The sequence below is a fragment of the Squalius cephalus genome (genome assembly GCF_949319135.1).
Source record: "Squalius cephalus genome assembly, chromosome: 25".
NCBI lineage: Eukaryota > Metazoa > Chordata > Actinopteri > Cypriniformes > Leuciscidae > Squalius > Squalius cephalus.
The window spans coordinates 25,595,164-25,619,181 of NC_137146.1; the positions used below are offsets into that span (position 1 = coordinate 25,595,164).

The 24,018-nt window shown below is 35.5% G+C and overlaps 2 protein-coding genes across 3 annotated transcripts; both read left to right on the top strand.

Moving 5' to 3' along the window:
- Positions 1-1,192: 1,192 nt before the first annotated feature.
- Positions 1,193-11,509, top strand: agtr1b (angiotensin II receptor, type 1b). Of its 2 annotated transcripts, XM_079863739.1 has the most exons (3): positions 1,193-1,417; positions 5,766-5,836; positions 9,023-11,509. In XM_079863739.1, the coding sequence occupies exon 3, from the start codon at positions 9,129-9,131 to the stop codon at positions 10,206-10,208; it is 1,080 nt and encodes a 359-aa protein (XP_079719865.1). In that variant the 5' UTR covers positions 1,193-1,417; positions 5,766-5,836; positions 9,023-9,128; the 3' UTR covers positions 10,209-11,509. The 2 variants fall into 2 exon arrangements, with proteins under 2 accessions (XP_079719865.1, XP_079719864.1); XM_079863738.1 differs by lacking the exon at positions 5,766-5,836.
- Positions 11,510-12,918: 1,409 nt separating this feature from the next.
- On the top strand, positions 12,919-20,332 carry cpb1 (carboxypeptidase B1 (tissue)). The gene is made up of 11 exons (XM_079863209.1): positions 12,919-13,107; positions 13,214-13,289; positions 14,241-14,365; positions 14,551-14,650; positions 14,744-14,845; positions 15,558-15,662; positions 15,742-15,852; positions 16,178-16,268; positions 16,724-16,926; positions 17,067-17,151; positions 18,469-20,332. Exons 1-11 carry the CDS (start codon positions 13,043-13,045, stop codon positions 18,654-18,656), a joined length of 1,251 nt encoding a protein of 416 aa, XP_079719335.1. The 5' UTR covers positions 12,919-13,042; the 3' UTR covers positions 18,657-20,332.
- The last annotated feature ends 3,686 nt before the right edge of the window (positions 20,333-24,018 follow it).

Consider the following 24,018-nt stretch of genomic DNA (forward strand, 5'->3'; position numbering starts at 1 on the left):
TGCATACAATCAGTCTGAACAAACAACAAATGCAAATGGTGCAGCAAGTGAAAACAATTGTGAAAAATGTCTTAATATAAAAATATTAAAAACAAGTTCTAATACCTATTCTAATAGACCACAAAAATAAAATCAAAACATTGTAAAAGGGCATAATATGGCCTCTTTAATTGAGGTTTTTATTCAAACTTGAACAATGATCGTTGCACATTTCACGTTTTGAACTGTGAAAAAGTTACCTAGACTTTCAATTGATGAAAAAACTAAATAAATAAATGAGGGAATATTATAAAATCTCTTCATTCACGTTTCAAATATGAACGAAAGTCTTCTTTGTTTTGGAACAACATAAGAGAGAGTAAATGAGTTCTTACTTCACTATGGAGAATGCTTATTTAAGCTTTATGTTTATTCCTGTCACCCTAAGGTATGAAGAACACACTGCTGTAATTATAAAATAAGAATATTCTTGGAATGGTCTCAATCTACAAATGTAATAACGCAATCTACTAATGCAAAAACTTCAGAAGAGTCACATGAGAAACTCCAGTGTGCCCAAAAGAACCATCTAAAAAATAGTTGCTTATGTTTTGGGTTCACTGATCATAAATCAGAGGACCCAGAGCTTTATACCCCTATTGGTCATGCAAACATTGAGGAAAACTTAATTTGAACCAGCATGAAAGAACATCCACCGATTGCAGAAACGGATCAGGTGACCTGACCTCACAGGTCAGTCCATAAAGCTTTCTGAAAAACAAGTTCTCCATGTTCTTTCTCATGTCTACGCGCTGCCGGCTCCAACCTACCCATCCAGACCTCTGCTTCCCTACTTTGTTTTCCTTTCCTATCCTTCTCAGTCTCAGATGTCAGACCTCTGAGCAGCAACCCCACAAGTTTGTTCACTGAGTACGTCAAGTGGTGTGTGACTCAACCAGTGACGTAACGGCCACACAGTGCAGTGTTTGTACTCACATATTTTTATTTGACTGATAGCAAAGTGGAATGGAAAAGTCACATTTGATCGTGAAGGATTTAAGAGGAACAGGAGACAACCAATTTCCTCTTCATCTCCAATGTCTGACGTTGGAGACAGCACTATTAATATATCTTTGGGGGAGGCCAATTAGAGTTGTCATGATTTGCCTTTGCACGATTCATGGCATGGGAGGATGGAGTGAAATAACTGACCACTCAGATAGGAGGAGCGTTAATGTCGAGTGGGTGTATGCTGGGGGTGGTGGTCTCAACAAGCACACACTGTGGAAATACAGACATGAGACATGTTTTCATCAATGGGGGGTGGATTGTGTTTGTACACGATGAGGTGTGTGTAAGTGTCAGGCGAATTTGACTAGTCTTGTTCGTGCAGTTCAGTAATAGGGCACTGGTCTGCAGTTCTTATCCACTTCATCAGGTAGGACACTTTCTGATTTCTAGATAAATAGAATACTATTTAAATGTAATTTTGATGCACTAAATGCAGTAAAGGCTAACCCTGAGAATGAATACCTTTCCATGAGTTTGGATAGTAAACTGAAAACAGAATTGAAATTCGCAAACATGCAGCACAGATATGAAACCCTGATTTAGATGCAGTATTTTGAGTCATGTATATTTGTAATGATAATGCAAGAATCACTAACATTATTAGTACTTACAGTTTAGAGTTTGCCCATTATCTTTAAAATATATAAATTGATTCAAAATATTAAAATGGAAGTGCCTGATTTCTTTCTGCAACAGACATGAACGATACCTCGAACTTTGCAATATGGAGTCATTTTGTATATTTAACACGAGCAAGACTGTGTTCAGTTATACGAAAAAGTCACGCTGATTGATTCCTTTGAAAATTTGTATGGGTGTGATGGTAAAAAAATTAAGTTATTTTAGCAAAAGCCTGTTATGACAGTCATAGCACTTTCAGTCTGGTGCACTGTTCCCATCATTCTGCACATACAGTAAAGGCATGGTATGGCTCATTTAAGAAGACTGTCATTAACACACACATTTACCTTGCTATCTAAATGAAGACATCCCATTGTCAATTTTTTTTTTTTTTTTTTTTGCCACTCCAGTCATGTAGACACATACAGAGGAACAAAATGTTGTTTGTACAACAAAATGACTGTCTGCAATGTACCTTACAGACAGGAACTAGATTTAAATTATATTGCTTTACTGAAACAATAAACTCCATAAATGAAGAAATAAAAAATAAAAATAGATCAGGGAAATATACAGTATAGTGTTCACTGTGAATAATAAAAGCATGCTTAGTATAATGTTATATGTTAGCATGTTGCTAAGCTAATGGCATGATCCTTTAATAGGTATAAAAATAAGACCAGAGCCATTTTAAAGTGCAATTGGACAGCAACAAAGTGACCTAAATCATTCATTTTAATGAGAGCTGGAGACTGTCACATTGCTTCCTGTCTTCTCTGAAAATCCCACCTTTCTGTTAAAACTCCAGTGGTTGTATCCAAATATGCCCACTTCCCTACTATATCGTAAGCGAGAAACAGTAGGCTATCTGAAAAGTGTATAACAGTATTCATTTAACAGTAGATGAAAAGTTCCTGGATCACCTACTACTTCTGCCGAGATTCTTAAGTGAGTATACGATGGACACTTTACTAACCCATGAGGCCATGGAAGAGGATTTTTGAATGACAATGAAGTGATGCTGGTGACAAACTATTTCAAAGGTTTTGCCCCAGATTTTTCCCCATTCAAGTTCATAGGATATTTGAATGGATACTTGCATGACTGGAAATAGCTCACAGGGGGGATTTCCAAGATGGCCACCAACTGAACCTACTTCGGCTGCGTCTGAAATGGCATACTCTCTTGAGTAGGTAGTTATTTTGAGTGAGTACTCACTTTGAGACTGCTAAAAAAAAGTATGTTCTATCTATATAGTATGAATGTAATCCGGACACTACTACATTCACCATGTTGTCATTATCATGTGACCTACCGGCATCAGTTGCATCGCTTTAGTGCTATTCACAAATCCTCTCCTGTGCAAAATTTCCTATGCACACTCAAGAATTTCGCCGGAAATAGTAGGTCATCCGGGTACTTTTATTAGTACTGTGAATTCAGACATACTTCTTTGGTCGCATAACATTTTTTTTTTTTCTTCCTATAGTAGGGAAGTATTCGATTTTGGATGCAGCCTTTGGTAACAGACACAACTACTGATATTGATAAAATACTCTAAATTGGTTACACTTATTTATTTTGAAACTATAATTTTTAGTATTGATATTTTCCTTGACATTCTTTTAAAAATAGTACTAATTGCAGATATAATATACTGAAGCGCAAACTGAATGTAATGTTTGCATAAAATCAATTGCATGTTAATTGCAATTAAATAAAAATGTATTATATTTGTTTATACATATAATCTTTATATGTAATTTAATAATTGCTTCTATTATCTTTGAAATATGGTTAAAGTGTACAGCAAAATACTGTCAAGTATTTATGGTAAAAACATAACATGTATTTAAATATATTTGTAATTACATATTTTTAATGAATGAAGTTGCAATTTAGTACATTTAAAATATCTTAACTTTAAATGTAATGTCAAATAACACACTTCAGTTAAAATTATGACAAAGTACGTGTGCTTTAGTATGTTAGTAACACATCAAATACTTTTTTAAAGCATGATAAAAGTTTATTAAAACAATGATTCAACATGTACTTAAAACGTTTAAGTTGACCTTACAAAGTGCACTTTTTAAGAAACAGTCATAAAAGTGCAGTTTGCTCTCTTTAAGTACACCAAAGTGGCCTTTTATTTAACTACAGGTACAGTTTTTTGTATATACTTTTAAGATTACACTACAAGTGCACAATTAAGTGTGCTTCTTTTTCACAAGGGTTCACAAGTACATTTAGGGATTTCCTCCTCCACAAATGATACATGTGATGCCACCTTTAAATTTGGCAGCATAATTACGCTGTCTACCTTTTAGAACAGCCTCGGGAACACACCTATGATGCATTAAAATGCTCCCTCTGCAGGCAACTCTTTTGGAACAGAGTGATTGTGTAAAATCTTGTTGTTAAAAACATTAACATCTCTTGAGCTCAGACAAAGCCAATGTTTTATTGAGCTGCAGTCTTAAGGCTGACTAATATTTGTTGTCCACAACTCCCATGGTGGCAGCTTGCATCTATCTGATGAGAACTTAAACACGATAACAGAAGCTAAATTACTGCATTGGGCTTTCATTTTGCTCTGCTAAACAAAATGTCCGACAGATGTCCGTGTCACTCCATCTGCTGTTAGGCCTAATTCAAACAGCCGTTTGCTTTAAAAGCCCAGTCAACAGAAATATATAAAGCCCATCTCTGCTGTCCCATCGGGTAAGGAGAGATAATTGTTTTTTTAGTGGCCACACTTGTGCTGGTGAGGTAAATTTCCTCATGGTGGTCTACCTCTCCAAAGTGAGAGAAGAGCAGACTGAGTAAATCTTTAACTAGATCAGTGATGATTTTAGTGGCCAGTCTAACACTCTACCAGATGGTGGTGCTCACACTACACTTCTGATTAAAAAGAGTTTATTTTGTTATTTCTTAGGCTCCACTTTTGACTATTCTTGTGTAAGACTGCCCTTGTGTAACTTCTTTCCGTTAAGTTATCTGTCCATCATGGACACACCTAGACTAAACAAGAACTAGGCCTTGGACACACACACACACACACACACATACACACACACCAAAAATTATTCAGACACCAGACCAGATATATTTTTTTATATATTACTAGTAGGTGCAGGATACAATAAGTTCATTTATGTAAGTGAGGATAGCAAAATAAAGTAAATGGTGACATATTATACCCAAAAATTCTTCATACAGTGGACTACCAGTAGAATTGATACAGATTTTGGACCAAAAATTATTCAGACACTTTGACCTGACCATGTTTTGAAGTGTTTTTTCTTTAATTGCTAATAATGTGACTTTTTTACACACAGACTGAACAAAATGAAGCATTGCTTGGTAATTGGTTGACCTAAATTGGTATTATCTAATTGTGTACTTAAATTTAACAGCTGACAGATATTCAACCTAATTCATTTGTGAGACAGTCTAACAGAAGGATGGCCAAAGTGAAATATTAACTGATTTGATAAATTTGAGTTCTTGTCATATTTTATTACCATATTTCAGTGTCGATATGTATCGGAAAAAAATATATATTTTTGACAACACTAGATTGCACTTAGTTTATTATTTTAGATGCCTGTAGCCTCACCATCAGCCGATTGGGGCGAGCTTTGGTGACGTAGACGGGGTGGGTACACTATCATCCCTCAAGTTTCAAGTCTCTCCGACTTACGGTTTGGTCTGCCCGATTGGTCTGCCCGATCAAATTTTAACAATTACAATAGTGTTTCAGCTCTACACACTTGAAAAAATAAAATCTCTATATGTACAAATACATAATGTAACAACTGTACAGTACAATGGGGAAAACACCAAGGCTCTTCTGTACCCCAAACAGCACTTCAGAGTAAATTACATATTTAATGTCATTAGACAAACTATGTAAAAGTAATTTCTGCCTTTTATGGTCTCCATTTAAAGTTTCCATTTGCTGTCCAATTACTGTAAATGCTGTCTGGGAGGAACAATTAAGAGCAATTATTATCTAGCTTAAGAGTAGTTAGCTTGGTGCTGTGTCTTCACAAAATCAGTTTTCCTGTTTTGTGCTCTTGTCTTTACAGACATATTTGTTGCGGGTATTTCATTGTATCCAGAGAAGCACCATGAGAACACAACACATGCACAACTAAAAGTGGGTTAGTCTTGCACGTTTAGTTCATGTGTTCACTGTACAGTCAACTTACAGCCGCCTACTGTTACACTCATTTAAAAAAGAAAACAGGGCTAAATCAAATGGTGACATGTGCGGAACTGCTTTATTGCATCTTGCGGGCCTGAGGAGGAGAAATGCAGGGGTGATATTTCATTATCCGGTTACCCTTGGCACCCCGACGTTGTGCTCTTTCTTTAGCAATGAACACCACCACATCTGCAACTGATATGGCTGGTGCTTTTACAGAAGAATGCACACTTTTTAAAATGTCTCGCCTGTGAAACCAGAGAAACCCACGTTCACTTGGCATATAAATGAAACTGCTCTAAAATGTGAGGTGTGTAAATGAAGAATTGTATGGACGCATGCAGAATGATGATTCTTTCAGAATTGATTTAAATTAAACTTAAATTAAAAGTTTAGTTCCTGAATTTTGACTGTGGTCAGAACTGTTCGTTGTGATTAAAAATTAAATCAATCCTGTGGGGTTGAAATCACTGAAAGGGCATACTTTACTAAATTCAGATTTTTGCTTTAAGATTGCAGCTGAAACCATGAAGTGCGCCCCCTTGTGGCAAACTGAGGCCTACATTACATTTGTGATGTAGAAAGCATTTTTTATTAAAGTGCTGGACATTTATAAACAATGTTCAACATGGATCATTTTTCCTCATTCTATCCTGGTAGCAGCACGCTCATTTATTAAGAGCAAACAGGTTTGATTTTCTCAGGCACTTTCCACAGCCTAGACCCCATGGTGACCTGTTTATTTAGGTGTGTGCTGATTAGAAATTCTCATGCTGAGCTCCTTTCAGCACAGTGTGTATGGAACATAACAACTCAACAATGCTCTAAAGCACTTTTCTCTCTCTCTTTCTATATCCTCCATTAATGAATTCTGTTGTTAGAAAATCATGTTTACCGCATTGAGCACAGAGACTGTAGCTAATACAGTAACTTGTTGTATGAATTTAACACATTAAATGTGGCATTATTATACAACCCTAAAAACCAACCACCATGATACAACAGAATATAAATAAATCTGTGATGTGCAAAATGTGGTAACTCTGTCAACTCCAGAATACAAAACAGAAAATCAAGTTTAAACTATTCCAATTCATTAATTTATTGTGAAGTTTACATTTTCCATTTTTTTCATTAATATTTGACATAACAGTGTATATTATTGTTGCATCTTGACCCAGTCTACTGAGTGATAGTCAAGAAGAAGAAAAAAAAAACGCATTTTATGAGAAAATGGAAAAAGCAGTTTCACTAAAATGTAAATTAATATATCTGAACTTAGCAGTAATACAGCCTTGAAGGTCTGCATTTCAAATGTGAATGTACAGAAATTAAAATAAATTGAATTTGAAAGACATTCATATGACTGTAACATTTAAGAAGAAAGTGGAGGTTAAGACAAACTTTGAATATTAGAACAAAGCCTGGCTTGAACGTTTTGCAAAACGTTTATAGTCCTTATGATGGATGGATGGATGGATGGTACGACAGAAAGAACGGCAAATAGAATGATAGACAGAACGATAGAATGTTAGATAGATAGTACGACAGATAAAACGATATATAGATACATGGATGGATGGATGGATGGATGGTACGACAGATATAACGGCAAATAGAACGATAAGATGATAGATAGATAGATAGATAGATAGATAGATAGATAGATAGATAGATAGATAGATAGATAGAACGATATATATAACGATACATAGATAGTACGACAGATAAAACGATATATAGATACATGGATGGATGGATGGATGGTACGACAGATATAACGGCAAATAGAATGATAAGACGAAGGATATAATGATGGATAGAACAATAGATAGATAGATAGATAGATAGATAGATAGATAGTACGACAGATAAAACGATATATAGATACATGGATGGATGGATGGATGGTACGACAGATATAACGGCAAATAGAATGATAAGACGAAGGATATAATGATGGATAGAACAATAGATAGATAGATAGATAGATAGATAGATAGATAGATAGATAGATAGATAGAACAATATATGGATGGATGGATGGATGGATAGAACGATAGAACGATAGATAGATAGATAGATAGATAGATAGATAGATAGATAGATAGATAGATAGATAGATAGATAGATAGATAGATAGAACAATATATGGATGGATGGATGGATGGATGGATGGATGGATGGATGGATGGATGGATGGATGGATGGATGGATGGATGGATGGATGGATAGAACGATAGATAGATAGATAGATAGATAGATAGATAGATAGATAGATAGATAGATAGATAGAACGATACATAGATAGATAGTACGACAGATAAAACGATACATAGATACATGGATGGATGGATGGATGGTACGACAGATATAACGGCAAATAGAATGATAAGACGAAGGATATAATGATGGATAGAACAATAGATAGATAGATAGATAGATAGATAGATAGATAGATAGATAGATAGATAGATAGATAGAACAATATATGGATGGATGGATGGATGGATAGAACGATAGAACGATAGATAGATAGATAGATAGATAGATAGATAGATAGATAGAACAATATATGGATGGATGGATGGATGGATGGATGGATGGATGGATGGATGGATGGATGGATGGATAGAACGATAGAACGATAGATAGATAGATAGATAGAACAATATATGGATGGATGGATGGATGGATGGATGGATGGATGGATGGATGGATGGATAGAACGATAGATAGATAGATAGATAGATAGATAGATAGATAGAACAATATATGGATGGATGGATGGATGGATGGATGGATGGATGGATGGATGGATGGATAGATTGATTAATTGATTCCCTGAACTTTTTTCATGTTTCCATGACTGAGAACCTTCTGATAAACACATTACATTTTCACTGTCACCACTCATTAACTAAGAGAGTGTTTTAAAGAGGTTCCAGGTGGTCAGATCAGTGTTATCATGAAGCATCTGTTTTTGATACAGAAGTAGCATGATCAGTGAAGACAGTTTTAATGTGCAGAGCTTAATAAGGGGGCGTAGCAGGAGCTCTTTCATGGCCGATGTTTACGGCCTGTGGCTGTGCTAATGATGCCTCTTCCCCTGACAGTTTTCGTTGCTCTCTTTTATAGGTGTCAGGAGGCATTTACCCCAAATCTGGTGTTGGCTACTCAAGACATACCCTGTAGGTAGCGGAACCCATTCGTTGTCACATAAGCAACGATAGCGGACCGAAAAATGGAGAACAAAACCTCAGGAATGAGTGATCCCTTCCACGTGAACTGCAGTATGTCTGGAAGACACGGCTTCATCTTCACCTTCATTCCCGTTGTCTATGGGTGCAATTTTGTCATAGGGGTCATTGGTAATAGCATGGTGGTGGCTGTCATCTACCGCTACATGAAGCTAAAAACAGTAGCAAACGTCTTTGTGCTCAATCTAGCTATATCAGACCTTACCTTCCTTATTACGCTGCCATTGTGGGCCACTTTCACAGCCACGGGTTACCACTGGCCGTTCGGCACCTTTCTGTGCAAGGCAAGCGCAGGACTGGTCATCTTCAACCTCTACACTAGCATATTCTTCCTCACCGCTCTTAGCATTGACCGATATCTTGCTATCGTACATCCGGTGCGCTCCAGACGCCAGCGCACACTTCTCTACGCTAACCTCACGTGTGTACTCATATGGCTGTTTGCCTTGCTCCTCAGTGCACCTACAGCGCTAAGCAGGAGTGTGTATGACATTGGGAACTCGACTTTGTGCGCTGTGTGGCACCACAGTGAACAGATACACTTCTTAGTTACTCTTAGTGTGCTAAAAAGCGTTCTAGGTTTTCTTGTGCCGTTCCTTGTGATAATCACCTGCTATTGCCTTATCGGTCGCGCACTCCTGGATTCCAGGGGCGTGTTGAGGAAAAGCGTTCGCTCTCGGGAGGATGAAACGTTACGGATGATAGCCGCCACTGTGCTAGCTTTCTTTGTTTGCTGGGCTCCTCACCAAGCTTTCCACTTCATGGAGCTGCTGGCCATGCTTGGCGTGGTGGAAAACTGCCAAACACTGGATGTTATTGACACAGCCATGCCATTTACCATCTGCATCTCCTATTTAAACAGTTGTGTAAACCCCATTCTTTATAGCTTTGTTGGACAGAACTTTCGCAAAAACCTACTGAGGTTGCTAGGCTGTGGGTCTGGACAAACTAGCAGTCACTTTAGCATTAGCTCAAAGATGAATGTCCATTCCCAATGTACCTCTGGACTGCTCAATCCAACCAGCACCAAGAATGATTCAACACCCACTGTTAAGACATCTTAAATGGAAAAGGCATAGCTGAAATTTTGTATTTATCTGTGTTTTGGGGATTCTAAGGTACTACCAAAGCACAATGCTAGTTAGTTACGTTACTGTATCAGTAACAGTTCTCAGTACTTAGAGTGATAGAGCTCAAATATCTGTGCCTTTAACACATATGTGATATCCTGCAGGCAGTCCCTTGTGAAAAAATAAGTATACATTATCATACTAGAATACATATGACAGAAATAGTATATTTTAGAAGAATATACTCCAGTGCAAACTGAATTTCATGTTTTCGTACAGTTAATTGCATGCTATTAAGTAAAATTAAAATTCTAATGTTAAAATATGGTTAAAGTGTGCTTTTGAATGTAATGTAAGTGTATGTATGATAAACTTCAATATACTTTAATGTATTTTATATTGAAACTTGTAGGCTATGTTATAAATATATATGTGTGTGTGTGTGTTGGTGTGTATGTCATATTATATATCAAAGTGCACTTTTTAAAAGTGTAAGTGTGTTAAAAATGTCATGGAAGTGTACCCTCTTTTGTAATTTTATTCCATTATTATCTGCAAGTACAGTTAAAAAAAAAAAAAAAAGAAAGAAAATACTATTAAGATTTGATGTACACCTCATATGCACATTCAATACACTTTTCCTCAAGGGGCTAATTATACTGATTTTAACTAACTTACTCAGCAAGATTAAAAGATCTTCAAATTGCTCTGTCATGACTGCAGTTGATCTTACTACTGGTTTATTCTAATAACCACTATAGCGCCCCTTGTGTCAACACTGAGAATGCATCGATTAGTCATAGAATAATTCAATTTCATTGGAATTTGAGTACATACACTGAAATATATATATATATTCAGTCATCAATTACTCACCCTCATGTCATTCCAAACTTGTAAGACTTCCGTTCATCGAAACACAAATGAAGATATTTTTAATGAAATCTGAGAGATTTCTGTCCCTCCATTGACAGCTACACAACTACCAATTTGACGCTTAAAGTTCATAAAGACATCATAAAAGTAATCCACATGAATTGATTGGTTTAGTCCAAATTTTCTGAAGAGACTGGATCACTTTATATGATGAACAGATTAAATTTAGGCTCTTATTCACTCTTTATTATTTCTTCATTTGTGTTTCGAAGATGAATGGTAACGACATGAAGTCGAGTAATTGATGACATTTATTTATTTATTTTTTTCACTTTTGGGTAAACTATCTCAAATGATCTGGAAACTTGACCATATCACATTCATGACTAAATCGTGACCGTATTATAAACAATGTTTCATTGTGTATGTACGTTTTCACATTGTAGCCTATATTTCAAAAATACCTGCATGCAAGCATGTACAGCTGTAATTCGTTTATACCACCAAGCTGTAATTCACAAGTGATTCATACCACCAAACCTGTCCTTAACCTTACCCGTATCCCACCTCAATAGCAGCAATAGTGTATTGCATTACAATATGAACACAATATTGTACATAAGAGATAATCAACGGCTAGCTGTGTATGAAACGATTTTGAGAATAAGGTTTCTAGTGCTCAACTAAACACCATCACTTGAGAATAGAAGTAAGATCTCTAGTGTTCAACCCGCTGCGCTGCAATAAACAAACAGACTCCAACCGATGCCTTCGGATATGCTTTTACACATGATCAGGACCTCATATCAATCACAGAGACTCCCACCAGCAAAAACAATACAACATAGTAAGGTTAACATGACATATTACTCATCATCATCACATCATTTATCATTGTGCAAATTCATTCTCTGTTACAGATAAAGCAAATTTAGAGCTAGACCAAAATCATATGATTATTAGTTTGTTGATTACTCAATGTCATGGGGCTATTATATTTAGATAGCTGTCTAGCTTGACTAAAGTGTTGGTAATTATTATTATTTTTCTTTTTCTTTTTTTTTCTTAAATGTTAAAAACCCGCAAGAAAAATAAATGTTAGTTATGGTTAATTAAAAACACAATCTCACAGATATTGGCTGTTTACAAATACTTATTAAGCACATATTAATGCCTTATTCTGTATGACAGTATTCTACATCCCTTAATCCTACCCAATACCTGAACTTAGCAACTACCTTACTAACTATTGATAAGCAGTAATTAGGAGTTTACTGAGGCAAAAGTCATAGTTAATAGTGAGAATCGGACCCTAATATAAAGTGTGACTGTGCAAAAAACCTGATATAAAGGGACCATATTTCTTTACTGCAACTATAATGTTTCTACACTTTTTTGAGGATAAGAAAACTAGTTGATAACTGTTATGAGATATGAATGTGAAAACCATACACACTGAACATTTCAGATTGTCTGTCGAATATTTTTGTTTGGCAATATAATGTTTGATGTTATAACATTAGTACATAAAATTGTAGGAAATAATGTTTTGTACATTTATTTTTTTTCCCCCTAAATTTTTTTTATATGCACATTCCATGGACAATTTTGTACTCGTCTTCACATTCAAACAGCAGTACATTTGTGTTTGGGAACAGTTAAATAAAATGAATATTATTATTATTTTTAAAACGGTCTCCTGTTAAGGTTTTCTTCTCTTAGTGAACATTTAGGCGACAGCCTTTTAACAGGTTAATGATTGAAAGAGGTGCATTTGAAGCAGTTGTCACCTCAAATCATATATAGCTAAAAATATCTTGAACAGCATGTGCAACAGGTGACTAATAATTGATACATATGAAGGCATTCTGGAGGTCAGTATTGGGCGGTCCTTGATGGCCTGACATTATAAAAAGAGATCTGTGTGTGGAGCAAAAAATCACACAGGCAAAATGAAGATCCTTTTGCTCTTGGGATTGGTGGCTGTCGCTCTCTGTGAGCCAACCAGATTTGTGGGGTAAATTCTTGAACATTTTTCTCTGTTGAACCAAAAGAAAAAAGATTACACTATGTGGAGCTAATATCCAAGATGGTAAAGAATATCTCTCTCCACACTTTTCTAGCGATAAAGTCATCCGTCTGACACCTGCAAATGATGAACAAGTGACAATCATCAAGGAACTGGGACAAAAAGTCCAGGTAAAATGTAAACTCTTATTTATTATAGAAAATATTGTTTCTTTTATTTGATTTACTCATATTTTGCACAGACGCCCTGAACAGCAAGATTAAAACAAATCTCTGTAAAAATGTTACATTTTTGTCCTTAAAAAAATTACCATGTGGGACCAACCTTGGCCACCAGGTGGCACTATCAGCAAGCACAAAATCTAATGCTTAAAAGGTGAATTTCTGATACTTTATCTGTTGATTTATTGTTAAATAATATAACTACAAGAACTGTTTGAAAATCTAAATCAAGATTTGCAACAACATTACTCTACTTACCCGAACCCTAACCTAACAGTCTACTAATACTCTGATTGGTAGTTGACATGTAGTTGCAAAGTTACTTGTAGTTAGTAGAATGTCTAAAGTGGACCATTGAATTAAAGTTTAACCAGATTTAAAAAATTAAATATTTAAGGTACAAACATAATTTATTCATCTTGCGGTTCATGGCTTCTGGAATTTTGAGATCTACAGACAAAGATCTATTGATTGTAAAGTCCTCTATGGCCTTTTTGACACTACAGACGATAGCTAACCATTGTCACAATATGACAGCAATTTACTTGTGAAAAAAAAAAAGAGCATGCAGAATGATCCGAGATCCATGCATGTAGCAAGTACCCATTAGGGTGAATTCAGGCTGATTGGGACACTTTTTCCCAGTCATCTCAATGGCATAAAGTGTTCCAATCAACCTGAATTCACCCCTATACAATTTAAACAAAAATATCTGGACAATAAATGCCACATTAAACCAAGTATTACTGAGAAATGTTTAACATTTCACTTTTTGAGACATTGCTTGAAATCATGAATGATTTTCATGAAATCATCAATGACTCTACTAGTAGTTGGATTTCATCAAGGCACATGGTTGCACATCCAGATTTTGAGTAAGTGTATATGCTGCACCCTCAGGTGGATTTCTGGAAGCCCGACAGTCCTGACCTCGTGACCAATGGCATGAAGGTTGACATTCATGTTCCCGCAGCCCAGCTTGACATGGTCTTCACCATTTTACAGCAGAGTGACATGGAAGCTAAGTACGTATTTGACAAACATGTAAGTTGCCTTAGACTTTGAAATTAACAACACAGCTTCATACAGTATACAATGACAAGGTAGTCCAAACGTACCATTACTTCAAAGAAAGCCAAGGTAAATTTCCCCTCTCAAAATAAGGTAATTTTTGATATTCTTGGGATTTATTAGCTGGTGGTCTTTGCAGGGTCATGTTTGAAAATCTGCAGGAGGCTGTGGAGGATCAGTTGGACAACAAGAGGGTGACGAAAGCCCATGACTACACAAAGTACAACAACTGGGCGACGGTATGACTGCCAGTGCACTCATAATTCCCCTTAAACTTTTTTTTTTTCTCCATTCCAGGTGTGTAATTTGTTTGTTTTTTTACTCACCTTCAGATTAATGATTGGGCAATCTCCATCAGCTCTGCCAATCCTAGCCTGATCAGCAGACAGGTGATCGGGAACACTTATGAGGGACGCCCCATGCACCTTCTTACGGTAAAGTCCTGGATCACTTTACAAAACTCTGTTATACCCATGTGAAAAAGTAGTACACTTCACATACTTTTAATAATAATACATATTATGTAAATAATATACTTTCAAATAATACACATAAGTGTGAACTGAATGTAATGTTTGCATATTGATTGCATGCAAATGTATTATAAACATAATAAATGCAATTGTTCAAATGCTGACCTTTAGAGTGTTTTTTTTACCCACTTAAGTAGGATTTAGACATTTATATGTAGTGGTATTTTCATAGTAACTTCTACTGTCTGTGAATATGATTAAAGTGTACTTCCGAATGTCCTGACAAGCATTTATAGTAAATTAAAATATACTTTAATGTCATCTCTTGTGTCAAATTGTATGGCATGTATTTAAATTTGTACACATTTGTAACAATGAAGTTGCAATTTAGTACATTTAAAATAGCTTAACTATATTGAACACAATACAGTTTAAACTATTATCAAGTTCTTTACATGTGATTATGTTTGTCAGTGCATCAAAAAAGTGTACTTTTTAAGATTTAAAGTACACATTCGGTACAATTAAGTGCACTTCTTTTTCACAAGGGTATGATCAAGTCAGCATCTACCTGATATGTGACAATTTTGATATTACCTGCATTGAGTACAATATGAAAACACTGTTAAACTCAATACTAAATATTAAAACACTTGAGATTTCTCTCTTCCAGATCGGAAAGAAGACAGGCTCTGCTAAGCCAGCTGTCTTCATGGACTGTGGCTTTCACGCCAGAGAATGGATCACTCATGCTTTCTGCCAGTGGTTCGTAAACGAGGTACAGGATAAACCATTTGTTTTGAATTAATGTCTTTCAAGAGATCTGTGAATCTAAACTTAATTTTGCTCATGGTCAGGCTGTGTCCACCTATGGAAGTAATCCTGAGATGACCAACCTTCTCGATAGAATGGACTTCTTTGTTCTGCCCGTCTTCAACATTGATGGCTATGAATACACCTGGTCCAGTGTAGGTTCATAACATTTGTGTTCCCAAAATATATTATTCATATTGTGCAGTAATTTGATATATGCTCTGGCATTACAAGACAAAAGTTACTGAATGTATGTCTCATGAATGAAAAATTATCATTAAAAGTACTATCAGTACTATCAGTGTGCATTGATTTATGATATGTGCTGTTTTTAATATATATATATATACTGTATATATATATATATATATATATATATATATATATATATATATATATATATATATATATATATATATATATACATATGAAGAGTGAAAAATAATGATCTTTTTTTCTTTTCTTTTTTTGATCATATAGAACAGGATGTGGAGAAAGACTAGATCCAAGAACAGTGGCACCACCTGTATCGGTACTGACCCCAACAGAAACTTTAATGCTGGATGGTGCAGTGAGTACATGCTTCCTATTAAAGCTATTGTGATTAACTAATAGTATACTAGAAATCAAGTCAAGAGTCCACATGACATTGCTTAACAAGCCTAACGGGCAAGGCTTCCTTGGTTTACCATTATAATAACCACAAAGAACATGCAACTTGACCACCAGCTAAAGGTTTGTTGGTGAAAAACAATGTTATTCCAGCCAGACCTGCACCAAACCACACTGGTCTAAGATGGCTTGGGACGAGATAGAAATTAGTCCTAAACAGAAGAGCAGACAAAAACCTGACAAATATCTTGAAATAAAACATCTGAACAATGTCTTGATGCATGGTAATAGTATAAGCAGAATACTTGACTCGATTAAATGATCAGAAACCACCTCGAGTGATCATTATGTTTCTAATAATTCCACAACCGTTGTCAATTATTCCTTACACAATGTATGCCGTTAACGTTCCAGCCACTGGAGCTTCCAGCAACCCTTGCAGCGATACCTACTGTGGAAGCAGCCCAGAGTCTGAGATTGAGTCCAAGAATTTGGCCAACTTTATCCGCACCAACAAGTCTATCATCAAGGCCTACCTGACTGTCCACTCATATTCCCAGCTGCTCCTCTTCCCCTATTCCTATAAATATGGCCTGGCTGCTGACCACTCAGAGCTGGTACCTGTTCATAAACACATGCACACATGCGTTAAACACACTACAAAAATGTCCATTATATTTTCATATAATGTGAGAATTTGTTTGACTGACCTGAGCCTTAACTTAACTGAGCCTTTTCTTTCCTTTCACACTTGTAGCTGAGTGTGTCTCAGGGAGCTATTGCAGCTTTGCGCACCCTGTACGGAACCAAATACACTAGCGGCCCTGGTGCTGCGACCATCTGTGAGTATAAAGAGTCCAAGATAAAAGTTCTGATCCAAAACCTATGAAGTGAGCTGCCTGCTTCCATCTAGGCATCCATCTAACAAAAATGATATGAATGTACATAGGCATCTTCTAACTTGAAAGGAACCTCACAATTCACAGAAGATTCCAAAAGGTGTTAGCATGTTGCTAAGCTAAGAATGCTAAGCTAGGATTTTCCAATTGGCTTTTGGATCATTGCAGAAAATAAGCTATGTGACCAACATAAGTTTATGATTCTGTTCACCTATTATTTCTCTCTGATTTTAGGGATAACTAATGGGTAGAGATATGGTTAGGACGATCAACAAAACATGTCAAACATGTCTTACTTTACTTTTTGTTTGTGATTTTGGCCTATACAAATATCATCCCTCTGTAGCAAGCTATAAGCATTAAAAATTTCAAAGCACAAATATGGGATAAATAACTTTTAATGAAACTATAAACTATACTGTATCTATACCCAGCTCACTAGGTTTTGTAACAGGGAATGTCAGTGTTTTCAAAGAGATTATAGTCATGTAAATGTACATTTTTATATGTTATCCTCTAAAATAACTTAAAACAGTGGTTCTTAATTTATAATTTTTGATTAAATCAAACCATCCAGCTATACGTAACACGAGCGCTCTATGTGTACCAGTATTATTATATTAATAATAAATTATATTATTACATATTTTTTAATGTTTTATGAACATTTTATATTATTTTAAAAACATACTCATGGTGTAGCCAACAATCTGCGAGTGCTATGTACATCTACAGTTTGACCAAGAAAACATTGTTTCAGATCAGGAGCCATTTTGAATGATTGTATGAATGAATGAGGTATTTTATATAGCGCTTTTATATGTACTACTGTACACCCAAAGCGCTTTACAATCTCTCCTCAACCACCACCAGTGGTTTTTGCAGGTAATGAGCATCTTTTTGGGTTTCACTTTATTTCGACGGTCCCTTTAACACATGATGTTGACTAAGCAACGTTGCACCTACTGTACATGTCTACTAACTCTCATTAGAGTATTAGTGGAGTATTAGTAGACTGGTAGGGTTAGGGATACAATAAGTTGACTTGTAGCTGCAAAGTTACATATAGTCAGTAGAATGTCTGACCATCACAATGTTGGCAGATATTAAGCAGTCTACTGATACTCAAATGAGAGTTAGTTGACATGTAGTTGCAAAGTGACTTATAGTCAACAGAATGTTCAAAAGGGACCATCAAAATTAAGTGTTACGGATTTTTGCTGACGTGTGCTTCCCTAAACATGAGCTTTGTCGTTGCAGACCCAGCTGCTGGTGGCTCTGATGACTGGGCTTATGACCTGGGTGTGAAGTATTCATACACCTTTGAGCTGCGCGACGAAGGACGTTACGGGTTCCTGCTGCCCGAGTCCCAGATCAAGCCCACTTGTGAGGAGACCATGCTGGCTGTCAAATACATCGCTAGCTATGTGCTCAACAACCTGTACTGAGAGGGAACTGTCTGGTAGAAAGCCTTGGGAATACATCAGGGTTTGTTTCTTAGCAAATGGAACGTGGCTGTGCATTCTGTGACATCAAATCATTGCAAATCTCAAAATATCATGATCAGTAAAGCAATAAAACACAAAAGTCTGTTTGTTGAATAATATTTAATATAAAGTATAATATGATGGGTACATTAATTAGATAGAAGCAATTAACAGCTATTTATACCATCCAAAATAAACACTGCATGGCGCCAAAGAGTAAAATAAAGTCGCATTTGCAAACAAACGAGGCTTGATATTTTGGCAGAAATAACTTGGTTATTTTTAGTGGATGTATGAAGTCAGTTCCCCTCATGTGATCCACTAACAACTTACATTTTGTCTTAATTTTGAACAATATACATTCATTGTGTTATAATTTGAAACCTAACAAACTTATTTTTTTTCTTCTAAATTTTTTGCTTGAAATGTGTGTTTGTGCCATTGATCTATACTATATACAAATAATTGGGTTGTGCTAAATGTATCTAAAGTAAATGAAACATGGTTTGATATTATTTTATAATGCAAATTCATTTAAACAACTTGAGAGTGCAAGTATTTCTGGGGCTGTTTATACACTGTCATCCTGCTTCACTCATAATTCAATGCCACACTGTTCTGTAATGCCAGGTATTATATATGGTGACTGATAATTACATAGCATAAAACGAAAATGAAAAGTTGGATGTAAACACATCCAATTAAGGTATTCCACTCTTTTGTATCTGAGAGTGAATACTGAGGAGAGAACAGTCCAAGACAGATTCAGGATAGTTTTTTGAGTACAAGTCTCACCACTTGATGTCTCTCTTTCACAACAATAATTTTCCGAAACAGCACACTTGATATAAGAGGTGAAAAACAGTATGTCCGAATTCACAGTACTCATAAAAGAGTAGGCAAAAAGTTAATCCAGTGAGATTCTGGAGTGTATATGATGGAAATATGATGGATTTGTGAATGGCAGTGAAAGCGAGTAGGCCTAATTGACGCTGGTAGGTCACATGGTGAATGTAGGCCTAGAACGACCAGATTACATTCACACTACACATTCATACTAGAGCGTCATTTTTTATCAGTTTTGAAGTAAATATTTATTCAAAATAAGTAGCCTACCAACTAAAGAGAGTTTGGACGCAGCCATGCTTTTGTTCTCTTCAAGATAGATAGACTGTCTGAAAGCAGTTTCCCAATAGGCTACTATGAAGGCACCTTGTTGTTGAAACTGGTTTTTGGATGCGCAGCCCTACTTAGGAAATGCGTTTTGAGAAATGGGACTATCTGCACACATTTAATAAGGTCAGAAAAAAATTCCCCTGGAAATGAATTTAAGAAGGCCAGAACTGAGGCAGCTGGCCACTTCTCATTATCGGGCAGAACTATTATTGACCAACTGTTTCCTAGATACAGATGATCTTTCTCCATTGGGTGTAAATATAACAGTTTTAAGGATCTATTCTCAGATTTCACACCAAAATCATTTTACTGTGTCATTTGGCAAATATAATTAAATGCACAGGTCTTGTAATATATATGACTCTGACGCCATCTAGTGGTCATATCTGACCATTTCCTGAAATAGTGAGTTATTTTTTATTTATTTTTATTGCAAAAGAAAGGATACAGACATTAACAGTGAGCAGAAAAAAAAAATAATAATAATAAAACAAGGAGGGTATACTGACATCTTGTCAGTATAAAAAAAAATTAAGGTTCTTTACAACAGACTCAAGGATATTATTTGTTTAAGAAACCTTTGAGTTTAAAGGTTTTGACATTTTCTTAAAGGAAGAAAAAAGGGACTTTAAATGAGAGGGGAATATTCTAAAATCAGGATTACATTTAATGGTTCTGACTTTATGAAGATGCAACTTGCCCAGAAGACAAAGTAATACCGTATAATCAAGATTAACATCGTTAGAATGAAAATCTGACAAATTATAAAAAATAATAATAATTTTACCATTTATACCAGTTTGTTACAACAGCACAAAACTAACAAGGTAACTTCTGACCAGAAAGATTTAGAGAATGGGCACTGCTAATATAAATGTAGGATTCTTCAATATTGCAAAAGGAACAAAAGAAGATACATTCTCAGAAAACCTGCTCAAAAATAAATTACAAGGGCAATATCTATGAACAATTTTGAAATGTTCTTTAATTTTATTAAAGCTAAAAAAATTGTGAGGAAATGTCCATAAGTCATTCAAATCAGAGTTCGGATAACAGATACTTTAGGGAGTGTGCTTTAGGGAGGGTTCTTGGAGTTGAAGAAAGAGCATTTCTAATAAAGAAGTTGTTGCATGTTTTATCTAATGCATTAACACCATTGATTGCAATGTAGGAATATAGTTGCTTAAACAGTCATATCTTAAATGCACTTTAATCAAGGCTCTTAAACTGACAGGACTACTTTTAGTCACCTTATTAAAATCTCTTACTGAAATCGCCTTTCAGGGACATACAATCAGAAAAAGAAAGAAGATCTCCTTGAGCACTGAACAAATCAGAAACAAAAAGAATATTTTGATCCACCCATACTTTGAAAAAAAGTGATTTGTTACTGCACATTTTCATTATTCCAAATAATACACGTGTGTGGGGACAAATTATGTTTGAAAGCAGTCTTCCAGGATTCTAGAGCTTGTTTATGAACATATGAGAGTTTAATAGGTAATTTGCTGCACTTAAAATTGCGAGATAATAAAAATGTAAGGAAAATCCATCTTTTGGAAATTGAACTTAATGCCTTAATTTAAAAAATTAGGAAAAATCCAACCTTTAAGGACACCAATTTTATTTGTGAATGAATAATGTATCGTAAATAAATAAATGTTCTTCCTTAAAATACAGGGTGCATAAGTTTGGACACCCCTATGTTAAATTCCCATAGAGGCAGGCAGATTTTTATTTTTAAGTATTTAAAAAAAAAAAAAAAAAATTAGGATACTATGCATCCTGATAAAGTTCCCTTGGCCTTTGGAATTAAAATAGCCCCACATCATCACATAGCCTTCACCATACCTAGAGATTGGCATGGAGTACTTTCCATAAGATCATCTCTCAATGCAAATCAAACCAGCTATTAGGCTAACTGAAATAAAACCATGCCAATCTCTAGGTATGGTGAAGGCTATGTGATGATGTGGGGCTATTTTAATTCCAAAGGCCAAGGGAACTTTATCAGGATGCATAGTATCCTAAAAAAAAAAAAAAAAAAAAAAAAAAAAACTTAAAAATAAAAATCTGCCTGCCTCTATGGGAATTTAACATAGGGGTGTCCAAACTTATGCACCCTGTATTTTAAGGAAGAACATTTATTTATTTACGATACATTATTCATTCACAAAGAAAATTGGTGTCCTTAAAGGTTGGATTTTTCCTAATTTTTTAAATTAAGGCATTAAGTTCAGTTTCCAAAAGATGATTTTTTATTCCTCTTTTTAGTCAACTTTAGTATGGGTGTCTAAACTTATGCATAGCACTGTAAATGAGGATGACTTGACTTGACTTAAGACCACCCTCCTTGTAACTTCTTATCAAAGATTTTCTTTGAACACATTCCGTTTTATTTTTCCAGATAAAACAGAATATAGCAGAGTCAATAGATGTAATATTATTATTATTATTTTTATTTTTATTTTTTTTTGTATCAACATATAGGGAAAGAGCAGGGTAAATAGGCGTGATATGCCCTCAGACAGCAGGATTCTCCCATAAAGTGTCAAGTCTCTCTGCAGCCAGCAACATAGTATTTTTTTGGTTTTATCTAACCTTGGTTAAAAGTTGTAATGAAGACGTTCTGAACCTGATCTGCAAATATCGACCCCAAGATATTTTACCTGATGTTTAACTTTAATACCATCAACAGAAACTTTATCTGAATCATGCACATACAAAATTTCACTTTTCGTGGGATTTACCACCAATCCAGAAGCTTTGGAGAAAATATTAAAACTGCTTATAGGGCACCAGAGACTTGTGAATCATTTTTAAGAAAGAGACAAGTATCGTCAGCTAACTGACTAATATATTCTCTCCAATATTTATACCCTCAATATTTGAGTGTTTTATATACACTGTACAAACTTAGAAGCTCAGCAGCCAATAGAAAAAGAAAAGGAGAGATGGGGCATCCCTGGCGAATACCTCGACCCACAGAAAATCGAGGAGAAGTGCCGGAAGCTGAGGAGACACAACTGTTAATACCATTATAAAGAGTATGAATCATGTTAATATAGGAACTACCAAAACCAAACTTAGAAAGTTCTTCAAAAATAAAGGAATGCTCAACTGTATCGAATGCTTTGTAGAAGTCGATAAACAAAATTAAAGCCTCTTCGTTTATAAATTCAGAATAATCTAGAATATCTATAATTAATCTAATATTATTAGAGATATGTCTACCCGGCGGTGAGTTAAAGGGGTCATAGACGATGTTTCACTTCAAATCATTCAAAACAACCCGTCTTCTTTGATTTGATGGCCATCTTGATCATTTTGATATTGACCAGCCATGTCTCAACAGACCGCTCTGTTACCGCTGAGGCAGAGCGGCCTAAAAAATTAATCAAACATTTTCATAGCTCAGACAAAATCATTGGCTCTGGTAACAGACAAAGCAATTGTTACTCACACTTGTGTGTTGTGATATTACTGATGGATCCAATAGTCGGTACTGTATAAACTTTTAATTTCATTCTCTCTAAAAAGCTAAACTCTCTAAACTTGTTTAAAAATGAATCTGACGTAAAATGAAGCAAATAAACGCACAGTGTATTACCGATGTATGGAAGCTTGTTTCCGCCACAGATTAAAAAAGAAAAAAGGTAATTGCGACTTTTTATCTCACAATTCTGCCTTGTTTTCTCTCAATTGCGAGTTTACATCTCGCAATTCTGTCTTCAGAATTGCATGATATAAAGTCGCAATTGTGTGATAAACTCGCAATTGTGTTATTAAGGCAGAATTACTTGATATAAAGTCAGAATTGCGCGTTATAAAATCTCAATTATCTTTTAAAATGTTTTATTCTGTGGCGGAAACAAGCTTCCATACCGATGCAGAACTTTGCTAAAAATAAAGTTCTCCCTTGCTTGCTTGATGTTACGATCACCAGGGAGGCAATGCATTAACTGTTTTTCCACAGTTTCGCACTGCAAAACGTCTTGTAATTATCAGAGGCATTTTTATTGCTTTGTTGCTGGAGTAATCCTGTGTTTGCATCTATTTACTACTACCTGACATGCGCGAATCAGTGGGCGGGGCTAAAGAGGCAATGATGTAGAAGTAGGCGCTGATCTTGTTCTGCAGAGGTGGT